The sequence below is a fragment of the Dermacentor albipictus genome, chromosome 2, assembly GCF_038994185.2.
Source record: "Dermacentor albipictus isolate Rhodes 1998 colony chromosome 2, USDA_Dalb.pri_finalv2, whole genome shotgun sequence".
NCBI classification, from domain to species: domain Eukaryota; kingdom Metazoa; phylum Arthropoda; class Arachnida; order Ixodida; family Ixodidae; genus Dermacentor; species Dermacentor albipictus.
The window spans coordinates 183,179,641-183,192,332 of NC_091822.1; the positions used below are offsets into that span (position 1 = coordinate 183,179,641).

At 45.7% G+C, this 12,692-nt stretch overlaps 1 protein-coding gene across 5 annotated transcripts in view; it reads left to right on the plus strand.

The window, feature by feature from the left end:
- HPS4 (Hermansky-Pudlak syndrome 4 protein) overlaps positions 1-12,692 on the plus strand; it is a 66,647-nt gene that overhangs the window by 42,973 nt on the left and 10,982 nt on the right. For 2 of the 5 annotated variants that reach the window (XM_070534550.1, XM_065454398.2), the window contains exons 2-7: positions 3,604-3,745; positions 6,662-6,758; positions 7,983-8,123; positions 9,832-9,939; positions 10,627-10,758; positions 11,933-12,027. In XM_070534550.1, coding sequence (XP_070390651.1) covers positions 3,604-3,745; positions 6,662-6,758; positions 7,983-8,123; positions 9,832-9,939; positions 10,627-10,758; positions 11,933-12,027 — 715 coding nt within the window. Of the gene's footprint in view, positions 1-314; positions 481-520; positions 636-3,603; positions 3,746-6,661; positions 6,759-7,982; positions 8,124-9,831; positions 9,940-10,626; positions 10,759-11,932; positions 12,028-12,692 lie in introns of those variants that run through there. The other 3 variants (XM_065454407.2, XM_065454415.1, XM_070534551.1) reach the window with 3 other exon arrangements.

The following is a 12,692-nucleotide window of genomic DNA, read 5'->3' on the forward strand; positions in this document are numbered from 1 at the left end:
TTGGTCAAGCGATTGACTGTCACTGCATATATACCCGAGTGCTATAGGTAACACTACTAATATCGTACAACCTAATAACCTCGATTAGTTTACTTCTCGAGTGTCCACTAATCAACTCGATCTTGAAAAGTTGATGCGTTTGCATAATGTACGGGGCGCGTGCGATTTGCGTTGCCGTTCGAATGTTCGCCTGCTCTCGGGTGAGAGACAATTAGGCAGACGCCGAAGATTAGATAACTTGGCGCGACCTTATCGTCGTTCCCGTTCCCGTCGCTAGTCGACAGAGAAGTGGGCGCGACTCTCGAGCGTGCTTGGCGCGTTTGTGTGCGCGCCGCCAAGCGACAACTGCTGGTCGGGCGTCGTAACAGCTCATAGTGCATAATGTGACACCGTTCCTTTGCTTTGGCGCCTGTGTATACGGCGGTCAAGTCCACATGTCGAACCATGGGTCGTACAGGTTTCCGGACGACATGCTGTTCGGTACGTAATCGGCGTCGTGCACTGCGTCGAATGTTATGTGGCTTTACAGCTGAGGCGGCTGTTTGCTCGCCTGTCATATCGTATATCGTTGCGTGCGATGTAGGATGGTCGCGTCCCGATGGCGCCCGTGTGGTCAAGCTTGTCAAAGCGGTCAGGTAGAACTCATTTGTTCGTGTCGTGTTTTTTTTTCACCTTTCGTTTATTTGCCTCTCTTACGATCGCGCCTATATTGATCGCTTTGTCCGCATGGACACCGACGAAGTTCTGCATTGAGTATGTCTCGAAGTAAAACACGTTCTACTTCGTACCAAATTCCTTTTTTTTTCTCTCTCTCTTTTTTCTCTTTTTGAAGCCCACGTAAGTTGTCCATCACGGGCCGTTTAGACCAGTTCGAGCAAGCTGGAGCCTTGCTCCTTGCAGATTGGGAACATGCTGTCCACGATGATCGGAAATGCGCATACATATACAACCCGTGGTGAAGGTACCTCGACTATGATTTATATATCGGCATTACGGTGTTTGTTCACTTTCGCATACAATGACTTCAGTGGCAGGTGTCTATTTCGACAGTCTTTTTCTTAGGCTGGCTTCGCGCGATTTCAATCTCCTCGTGATATGTGTATAGGTATACTATGTATTTGTATGCGACTGAAATGCACTCGCATCCCGTCTTGTAGCTGATGTATCAAGAAGAAGCTGCCATGCCTTATAACGCCTCTCGTTTTGCTACGTAATTGGTTTCTAGACGTCTGCTATTTGGCTTCGCGTTCTGCGTGAAGTTCTCGCTGTTTATTGACCTCACCAGCACCGGAAATTACTACAACGAGCATTCTTGAGGTATGACAAACAGAGCAAAAATCAATATGTTGGCTATGCGGTTAAAACATTGACTCGTGGTAATTTTACAGCAAGAATGGTGGTTCACGAACTGCAGAATCATTCACGATAATTTAAATGCGCGCATTGCCATCAGCTGCTTACATACGCAGCTCCAGTGTATTGTACGAAGTTTGTCGCACATGCTCTCTCTCTCTCTCTTTATTGTCGACCAGAATCCCTGTTGCATGCCATAAGAGAGGCTGCTCTTGTTTTGTAAAACTAAACGTAACAGACTATGTAGCAGTTTGCTTTTACATGCATGGGCTCTGTCTTCAAGATCTCGCGCTATGTCACTGGTAATTTTGCGTAATTTCGTTGCTTTAGAAACTATGTCATGGCATGACTCGCATAAGTTCCGTCTTCTTATTTATATATATATATATATATATATATATATATATATATATATATATATATATATATATTCTTACTTCATACGCATTCACCTGAATAAATGTGCATCCTATTAATCACGAAACCGAAACTATCAATTTAGGTGCCCTTGATGCTTGCCTAACAGTTGTTGTCAAAGGGGGTAATATGTTCTGCAGAAAACAAGTGATGCGGTTTAATCCGGGCGCGGTTGGGGATACGATTGGAGAACAAGCGAAGGTAGATGGTGTTTCACTTCACGTTAAGAGGAAGGAATTGAGTTGATTTGCACATCTATTGCTTGGAACAGTAGCCTGCCATATCTTATGGTGCATTCGGCTGGTCGAGATCGCTCGGAACACATTCAGCTGGTTCTTTCAGAGCGTTCACAGAGCGCTCAGAGGCGCTCTCACCTTCGACCCGGGAACGCGATCAAGATCTGGCGGAGTTTCGGTCACGTGGCTCCCGCAGCTTCCGTTGTTCACATGGCGTCTGCCGCGGCGGTGCGTCGGCGCCTGCGCACTGTGCTTGTTTAGGTCAGACGACGCGCAGGCATGTTCCATTTTTCGACCTCAGATTACTCTGGCGAGTGTCTGCAAGTTCGGCTCAGTCACCCCGGTTACCCTTTCCCCGGCTCCACTCAAGAGCGGGCTCCGCATTGTTGCTATCCGACTCAGCACGAGGTAGGGAGCAGCCTCATGTACTATAGCGTAAACAGAGTGGTTGTACAGAAAGGCAGTCGAACGCAGTATAAAGGCAGTATAAACGCAGTCGAGAACGGCGGAGGAGCGGGTGGTGTCGTCAAATCGGGAAATTCGCAGGCTTGGGACATAGTCGGCAGACGGAACGCAGGTGAGGTGGCAGGGAGATGCGTCCTTCCTGCAGTGGACATAGATATAATGATAGCGTGAAGGTCCCATCTGCTTTTTTCAACCTACGTTGCACTGGCGTGGACACCCTTACAAGTTTAGAGGGTCTCTGAATCCCCGTCGTTTTGTTTCAAGGTATGTCACTTTCTTTGGCTGGCGAACATGAAATGCGCAGAATAGAAGCAATCTTGGTAAGTGTTCTGTGAGAGGCTCCATTTAACGTCATAGACCTCACCGCTTTATTCACTGGGTAAAGGCTAACCCCTGGTGACCTCGCACGCTATGGCAACCGTGTATACAGTCCTTGTGTGCTGATATGCAGGGGGATTATTTTTTAAGTTTTTTGGCATTTTAAAAATGGCCTGTTGCAGGATTCTAGTTCTTGAGCTGGACATTTCAGAGAGGCGGACATTACTTGCACTACAAATCGGAACATATATTCAACTAATTAACAAAAAGACACTAATAATCTTTTGAATTAATTGCTTTATGACACCTATTGCAATTTACTGGTTGCAGCCGGTGAATTTGCAAGGTGTATCTACTTGGAATGAATTTCCAGAATGACACCATTTGGGAGATATGCGCCATCAGACTTGGCGTAAAGATACATTGTGGTTCCACTTACTTTTTGCAAAAGTGCGAAAGTAACTGGAACGACCATGTATTTCGTTCCATACTTTGGGAAATAATATCCCAAAACTCGTGTCATCCTGGAAATTCATTTCAAGTGGATGCATCGTCTTGCAAGTTCACCGGCTACAATTCGTAAATTCCATTATGTGTCCTAAGGTAATTAATTAAGAAGTTCACAAGTGTTTTCTTTGTTAATTGGTTGAATGTGTGTTTCAATTTCTCCAGCTCAAGGACACGAATTATGATTTCTGCCACAGGTGATTTTTAAAAAAAATCCATATAACTCAAAAATCATCACCCTGTATAGCTTGGTATTGCTTCCATACCCGTTAATTAACACCGACATCTGCAACCCTCGTCTGCGCAGTGGAGGACGCCGTGGCCACGTTGTCCGTTCCCTGGAAATGGGACATCCTGCACCGGTGGAAGCACGGCGAGAGGCTGCGCAACAGGAGGCACCCCGCGACCGCGGCTCTCCTGCAGGACAAGCCCGCGGGCGAGGAACACTCGTGAGTGGCAGTTTCCCCTTCCTCACACCGACGCTGTGCTGATCTGTAGAGCGGAATCCTGCGTTTAGGACTATAGCGAACTTAACCCCGACCCGCGTCGCCGTCTGTCGGCAGGACCTGCTAAGGGACTGCGGGTCATGTGACGGAATCGATAACGGGCTGAGCGGTAACCTCGTCGCTCGTTGGTGAGATTCCGCAGCGCTTGCAAAAAATGGCTGCCACCTATATATAGGCGCTAGATAGTCTGGTCTACAGAATGCAAGTGAACGTACTGACCCCCGCATTCACAAACACTCCATGGACACGAAACTCATTCTCGAATCTTCTGCTGTGCATATTTGCCGTGTCTCGATGTCGTGTTCTGTCAAGGGTTGGTGACGCAAGTCGCAGCAGATGTGACCCGACACGGCCGGCGCCTGTGGTGTTGCAGTAACGAAACGACAGGGTTATCACCAACATGAAACGGCTAGTGGGGAAGAGATGTCAAAGCGAGGTGAACGACACAGGAGCCGTTTCCAGTTTCCTCGAATGAATGCCGCTTGATGCAGTTCAGTGTCGTGTCGTCCACCTCGCTTATTGTTGCTGTCTAGTTCTGCATTCTGCGATGTTTGTGTCAGTGAAATACAAGCCGGATAAGCCAACGCTTGTGCGTCGCAGATACGCACTTGAATAGCCCACATTTTAGTTATATTTTGTTTTCTGGTCTCTTTCAATAGACTAAAGTAGACGGTGTATCATCCCATGTTTTCAGCCAGATAAAGAAACTTGAGTATGTTAACGACCCCGACATAGAAACAAGGCGGAACGTGTCCTATCAAAGGTTGCCGCCACCCTTGTATCTGTTTGTATCGAGACACCCCGTACTACATGGTACCATTGAGTAGTGTTCTTCTTGTATATCCTTCCTCACGGGAAGCACGTACAGTAATTTTATAAAGAAGCGCAGCCACCGAGTATAGGACAGTACCACAACTCGACTGAACTAGTCACTGCGTCAGTGCTTCTTGTCGACGCTGAGAGTAGTGGTGACGTGGTGCCGTGGTGGCGTGGTGCCGACGCTAAGCGTTCGGCACCACGCTGTTCAATTTGCAGGCGATGCTGCCCTCCTGTCCAGCAAAACAGTGCATGTCCTTACCATAAGATTATGTGTTTGACCTTTCCATTGAAATTCTTTAGACATTGATCACCGAGCTATTGGGTACAGAGTTCATGAACTGGCCATGGACGAAGTCTGTACAGAATATAGCTGGCAAACTTTCCATGCAGCGATGCATGCTGATGTGCGGACCACTGAATAGAAATCTGGAATGGAGTGTCTATAGAATTTATTCATTTTATTTATTTATTCGCATTTCTCACAACGTCCGTGGTTGGAGTATTGCGCGAGGCAGAATACAGGATAGTTACAAATGGAAGAAGAGCGCAAGCTAACACAGTACTTAACGCAACAAAAACAGAAAAACTAACAAACTAGGCTCTCGCAAACAGAAGTTAAGCGGAAGGAAAAGTAATGAAAACAGGGCACAATGTTCCACAATACCTAATAAGACAGCCAACGAACGAAATAAAGAAGATATAGAAACGAACGAAGAAAGCAGTGGTCGTTGAATAATAGACAGTCTATAAACAACCTATAGATGATTGGTAGAATGCGTATAGACGAATAATATGGCATTTTACGAATATCCTAATTAGGCGCTTTGTTTCTGCGTTCAGCTACCTCTATTCTAAGATCAAGCATTCTTATGATGATGACGGTGAAAATGTTTTCTTCAATAAATACGTGTGCCCGCCCCCCCTCCTCCTGCCCTCTTCCCATATATTATTAATAGTTACTGTCTCGAGCGGCAGTAAGAGGGAAGGGAAACCTGGAAGCGGCGTGTTAGATTACATTAGCGCAAGCTCTTGGGCCAGTTGGTGCATGATGAACCTGGAAAAGGGGGCACCAGCGAAACACAAAGGACGCGAACACAAGGAAAAGGCATTATACCCGTGTCACACGGGCAACTCGGATCTCCTTCAAACTTCCTTCCCTTAAAGGACCGCAAGGGAGTTTCACCTCAAAAGAGTTAGCTCCGTGTCACACAGCCTGTAAGCGAGCTTTTGAAAGCTGCCGCTGGGGGCCCATTAGGCGCTGCTCACCTCGTACGCAGTCATGAAAGAAACACGTTATATATTGCTAAAAAGTTTTGGTTACTTGTCTTTTCTTACAAAATACAATTATTTATGCATTGCATTTTAAAAATGTCATCTATCTTAAAGACAAAAAATTCCGAGAACGCCCGGTTCGAGAGTCGAATGTAGCTGCTCAACTCAACTATCTTTGTCAGTGCTCATATACTATATTATATCAAATAAAAACAGTTATAATTGCTGGCAAAAGTGAAAGTAATAAAAATGAGGGTGATTTCTTGACTCGAAATTCAAGCACGCTCGGAACAAGAGTACTCCCTTCAGTCTGCAAGGGAGATCTTCCATCTCCTTACGCTAGGAACTTCCTTAAACTTCCTTTGCTAAAGGACTGCCGTGTGACACGGCGCGCATCTCTCTCGAGATAAAGACGTCCTTGGTTGAAGGGAGTTAAAAGGACTTTAGCCGCGTCCGTGTGACAGGGGTATAAGCAATGCCTCCTTTGTATAAGACACGGATGGACGCTGGCTCACCGAGCTCACCAGCATCCGTCCCTGTCTAACCCCTTTTCCTTGTGTTCGCGTCCTTTGAGCTTCGCTGGTGCCCCCTTTTCCGTGTCAGATTACGCTTCCGAAAGTTTCTTCAGGGCAACGTCCACGGCACGGTGGCGGTCCTTGGATTCTCTTCGTGTACACTGTGGCTCCATACTCTGCTTTGTATTTTTCTCCGTGCCGCAAGTTGCCAGCGGCCTCAAGCTTTTGCATTGTTTTTTTTTCTTTCTCTCAGTCTCGACGATCGCATGCTGCTCGTGTACGACCGAGACTTGTGCACCAAGGAAGAAGACGACCCGAGCGACGCCATCGTCTTCTTTCACCCGGCCGATGTAAGACATGATTTTGCGGGTGAAGTCCGCTGTTAACTGACTTTCACGTTCTTACCTTCAACTAGCCAAAACAAGGACGCGCGACTAAAAGCTGAGATAAAAAAAAATGCTTCACGAGGGCCCCTGCTCTTGTAAAATCGACACCAACATAGATCACCTTGGCTGCACGTGGCATGCAATTGGTGAATGCGCAGTCTAGTGCAAAAGTCCAGCGACAACAAGATATATAATAATAATAATAATAATAATAATAATAATAATAATAATAATAATAATAATAATAATAATAATAATAATAATAATAATAATAATAATAATAATAATAATAATTTCTTCTAGCGCAGCCGTGCAACGTGAAATTGTATAGAAGCATGGCGCTGGTCAAGCAGCCGCACGTGGGCCGTACACTTGATTCAGGCCTTTATGACTAGGCTGAGAAGAAAAGAAGAAATTCAGCGGCAACTCTGGTCCCTAAACTTTTGCGCTCGAGTGTACATGGAAATAAGTGCCCCCTCTTTTGCATGGCCTCCGAGATAGCAGTGGTCGCACACCTGTGCGTGCTAATGCTGATAATTTTTCCCTCGCTGCCCGCGGCCATTCGTGGCGCAGCACTGAAGCGTAGGGCTGCTGTGCCTGAGGAACCCGTGTGATGCGGGTTCGAATCCACCAAGCAACGGGGAATTTTTGAATGGTTTCTCAAATGTTCTTGACGACGAGGTAATCAAGCAGCACTGCATAGCGATGAGGAAGCGGATGTCCATTTCAAACTCTATATTTACATCAGCCCCTGTGCGTCCGCCTGACAGAGTATAGTACAAGAATTTGCTTAAACTTTATCCTTCTAACGTCAACGGGTAAAGCACTGATCATTTTCGACAAAATATTGCGTTTTAATTTCAACGATTCGCTATGATTATATGATTACGCACGTGTGCAGAGGCTTGTAGCCTTGCTGTGTTTAGGAAACAATGATTGCTTCAAAATTTTAGAAAGACAAAGCGAAATAAATATTGCAACGCCCAAAGTAAAAAAAGAAAAGAAAAAAGTCGAAGAGTATAGACAAATCCATGTAGCGTCCATCATACCCAGTACGATCGCAGCGCCAGATGTCCCTAAGCAATATTTGCCACAAACTCTATTGCGTTGACCCAACACGGTGGTCAACACCACCAGCTCCCTACTTCTCTGATATCCTGGTCGCGATCTTTCGCGGCGCGTGCGCAGATGGCGCTGGAGCAGAAGTGCGACCTGTGCTGCCAGCTGGTGGGCGTGGTGCACTTCTTCAACTCGTGCTTCGATACGCCCCGGGCCGTTGAGTTGAGGAGCAGCAGGGTCGCCGTGCGAGTGCTCGACAACTACATCGTCGTGAGTGTACACCGTTATTGGGGTCCTTGTGTTTTTTTCTTTGTTGTTGTTGTTGATTGTATATTGTTGATGCTCATAGTTTTGTCGTTCTTATCACTGTTGTTATCGGCGGTCGTGTCCTTTGTGTGTGCGTGTGTGTGTGTGTGAGAGAGAGATAGATAAAGCGAAGAGAGGGAAGGCAGGGAGGTAAACCGGACGGCCGTCTGGTTTGTTACCCTGCGCTGGGGGTATAGAAAAGAAGGAACATAACGAGGAAAGGAGGGAGAGAGAAGGCGCACTGCGCGCACACAGCACGTCTAGCGACTTTTTAATTGATACGTGATATGTGCACTTTTATGAATAGTACTGTATCAGCATTCAAGCGCTTATAGCAGCGCGAGTTTGGAATGGTGGTCCAGAGAATAATGCTCTGTAGGAAGATGTCCGGCCTTAGGCGCCATATAGATAACTTCAGAATCACAGTGCGCATCTTAGCATTACAAAAATATGGCAGCGTAATAACAACGTACACACAAGGGTCGTTATAAGTCAAACATTTATTTTACACAAGATTTGATTTTAATGAGGCGTAGTTCCTAAGAGGGGTCAACTGCGCACGTTATTGTGCACGTAAATGCGTACGCTCGCAGACTTGGCAACGTGTGCGAATCTTCTTTTACTTTGTCTTAATTTATCATATTTTTCGTCCTAGACCAAGCACGTTGTGTAGTCTCGTTTATTCAAGCTTTGTAAATTGTTTCTGTGTTGACACGCGTTTTACCCGACGAAACATACTATTTCGTACACCCACAACTTGCACTATTGTCATGCCACTCTCTAACTTCCATTTATTCCCCGAACAGTTGGGCTCTAAATTACCACTGAGATGTAGAAATACTAGTTTATTGTTGCATTGATTGGTCGATCGATCTATCGGATAGGTTCACTGGCACAAGGCAACACAATGACATGACAGTGCTATTGACAAGGACTATGACATTTACGACGCAGATTGTAAGGCCTCGAAATAATTTTGACCACCTGCTGTTCTTAACATGCGCCAAAAGTTCGCTACGCGAACTGAGAACCTAGCCTGTAAACTCGTGCTGCGGAGTAGAATGTCGTAACCACCGAGTCAACCCTGCTGGCGTGAACGTATAGCGTCGGCACGAAGAAGGATAACGGGTCTCGCAGCTCTCATGGATTAAACTTTAAATTGTTGCTTTTCTTTTTTTCACCAGATGTCCATATGCGTTACTTGAAAAATCGCGCTCACCCACGGAAGTGGCTCAGTGAGCTGCTGTGTGAGGTCATGGGTTCAATTCCCAGCCGTCGCGATGGCCGCCATTCCAGTGGGGACGAAATGCAGAAACAGCTCGTGTACTTAAAGAGCCATTCACCTGGCCTTAACGCAAATTTTGGCTGCAGTATAATGGAAGTTGCGGGGCGCCTTCTAGGGAGCTTTTTTTTTACCGTAATAATTTGTTTAATTGATTCGTTGTCAACAAATAATAGTAAAATATTATTAGAATTTGAACTCTTTTTCGCGCCGTGCAGCCTTTAGATACTTTGCAGGCACCATTGCCGCCACGTGACATACTTAAGAGCCGCAGGTGCGCAAAATTATTCTGGAGTCCCCTACAAAGGCGTCCATCATAGCCCTCGATTTGCTTTGGGAAGTTGAATCACGTAATTTCGTTCGATTTGAAATCGCACTTCTCGATCGCAGGTCCTTGGCGCGCCCAAAAGTTTCGCGAACTACGTCCTCCAGCAGCAGTTGGACTTATTTGCCAGACTGCTCCGGTTTTACCACAAAGGACTCGCAGACATGAAGAAGGTGTGTTTCAGCAGTCACTTCCTTGTTTTATCGTGGGAAACAAATGCAACACTATACTAAACAAGTTGCCTGCAAGCCCACAACTTCGACGCTGCCGATGAATGGAAAGGCGACTTCACGACATAACACACTTTACTGGGGCCGATGTTCTTCTCGTATTATTCTTTCTTTTTTATGAGGTTGAGAGGAATGTAGTACGGATAAAAAGTAAACTGCACAATGCTTCCAACTTTCAGTCTCAACGTAACGCGTTTCCCACGCGGTGGGATTTGTTCTCATCGTCGTTCTCTTGGATTGGTACAGTTAGCTTCATTGCAGCAAACAGCTAAATGCGAGAAAGGCAAAAACAAGAATCAAAAGAAAACGAAGAAAAAAAATAATCGTTCAAAATTTTCCTGTGTCACAAAAGACCAAGTTACAAGAAAACATATTTAAATACTTGATATCACACTGATGCACCGGCGCTGAAGTGTCGGTGGATTAGTTCCAGAAGCGAAAATTCGACGTCCGTTTTCTTTTCTACAGTAATAAACCTTTTCTCAGCAAATGAATGCAATGAGAGTTTTGAAATAACACTTAATCGTTCTAAGCTAACGTAGTGATACCTTCTAGTGACCTTTTAGGACCCCAAATGGGTTCGGACTGGCTGACGCCACTAAAGCGTTGCCCGGATTTCGTGTACTGCAGGTCTGTTCCAGTGGCGAGCCGTTCTTTGAACGAGTGCGGGAGTTCTGCAATTGCTGCCTGCCCGTGTGCTGCGGTGCGAGGGACCAGCTGTCCAACCTCTTCCGGGCCGTGCCGACACTGCAGTTACCGGAGGTGTGTAAGCGTCCGTTTTATTTGGAAGGAGTGCCATTTATTTTGTCGTGGAACAGTGCCAGCGTGCTTCCCACAATAACTCGAGTTGTCGTTCACGAAACATAGACACCGCAGGTGGGAGTCTCTGCACGGTTGAACATCCTGAAGGGTCGGCTCGAAACGACGAAGACAGAAGGCACTGGACACACTGTGTAGCGAACCTGCCTTCTGTCTTCATCGTCTTGCGCCGCCCCTTCAAGATGTTCAACCAATACCGACTCGCCCAAATGTCAATCCTTCTCTACACAGCTTTTTTTTTTCGTATCGCGGCTGTACTGACATCACGGGACAGCACTAATAAGTATTTAGCTAAGGTATGCTGCGTCTCGCCAATGAAACGTGGAGCAGCGAAAATAACGACGGGAAAGTTGCGCAGAAACCGTCGACGATGGTAGCCAGTCAGCCCCGAATTAACCGGAAGAAAGAACGAGCGAACGAGTCTTTGCGGCCCTAATAGCAGCCCGATAACGCGTGCCCTTTCCCTCGCCTTCCCTGAGTTCCTTCGTGGTAGCCGTGGACAGCAGACGCACCCACTTGCTCTCCTTGGTGTATCAGTGTCAACGCCGTTAGCGTTCGACGGAACGCTCGCCTGCGTCCGAGAAACCGCCAGGGATTCTCGTTCGTCGCATCGCGCCCAATGGGCTTGCCACTTGTTTTTCATTAGACACCTATTTGCTAGACACTTATTTTGACAACACGGATAGAAGATGACCGTCTTATCAAAATGAGTGTGTACTGTATTGCTGGAAAGTAGAAGCCAACTAACTGAGCTGAGAACCGTCCTTCTCATTGTTCTCACTCATTTCAGGGAGTAGTGCCATTAACTTGCTATGCTACGTTCGTTGTCCTCGAGCCACTCTAGTTGCACGTTATTGTGTGTGCATGTGTATAATGCATGAATGCTTCACCTCATACGTCACCTTCGTCATCTGGGGTAGCAAGCTGGGCGTTTGGCCGGGCAAACATATCCAGCATTCATTTAAGAATGTTTCTCTCCCTCTCTCTCGTTGTTCTCATGCTTCCGAACGCTCGTACATCCTCCTATCATTTCTTTCTCTTCGTCGTATGTGCGGATTTCATACGTTAATGTTTCACGGTTTCGTGCTAAACACGTGCTGTGCTTCTACTTCTACAGGCAGCGTCCAACGTCTTCACGAAGGGTTACGCACATCTTGAGGAACTGCAAAAGATGCCCGGTGTCCTCGCCAGCTGCATTATTTTTGACGAAAGGTGAGTTTAAGGTCACTTCCGACACAATGTAAAAGAAAGATTGATGCGTTGTTTCGGTGTTCAACGAAGATAAACTAACTGCCTCCGCGTAAAGCGACTCGGTAAAGCGGGCTTTCCCGCAGAAGTACTCTCATTGGGGAGGAGCCAGCTCTGAAGAAGGCCTTTTTGGGGAACTGCGTACCAGACTCCTAGAAGTTGCTTCTCCTTCTTCGAGCATTTTCAATAAATATCTTTGTGTTACCGAATACTACACTATAAAAAGCAACAGAGTGGAGTACTAAACATTGAATTCCGAAAAGTACACTACTTAATAGCCGAAAATAATATTTATTTATTTATTTATTTATTTATTTATTTATTTATTTATTTATTTATTTATTTATTTATTTATTTATTTATTTATTTTTTGCTCATCACAATTTGCTGTGATAATTAAAAGAAATCAAAGAAAAATGAGTGTCGAAAAATTTATTGGCCTGCAGCAAAAGCTCTTTTTTGAAGCCAGCATCTGGCACTGAGCGTGGCCTCACAACAAATGTGAAGGTATCTTATGAGACAGATCTTTAAAAAATTGAGTGCGAAATATTAGAAAAAAATGTATTCAAGTTAAGATGCCTACTGTTCGAAGTACTTACAAGATATACCAATTTATTCTCAGAGGAATT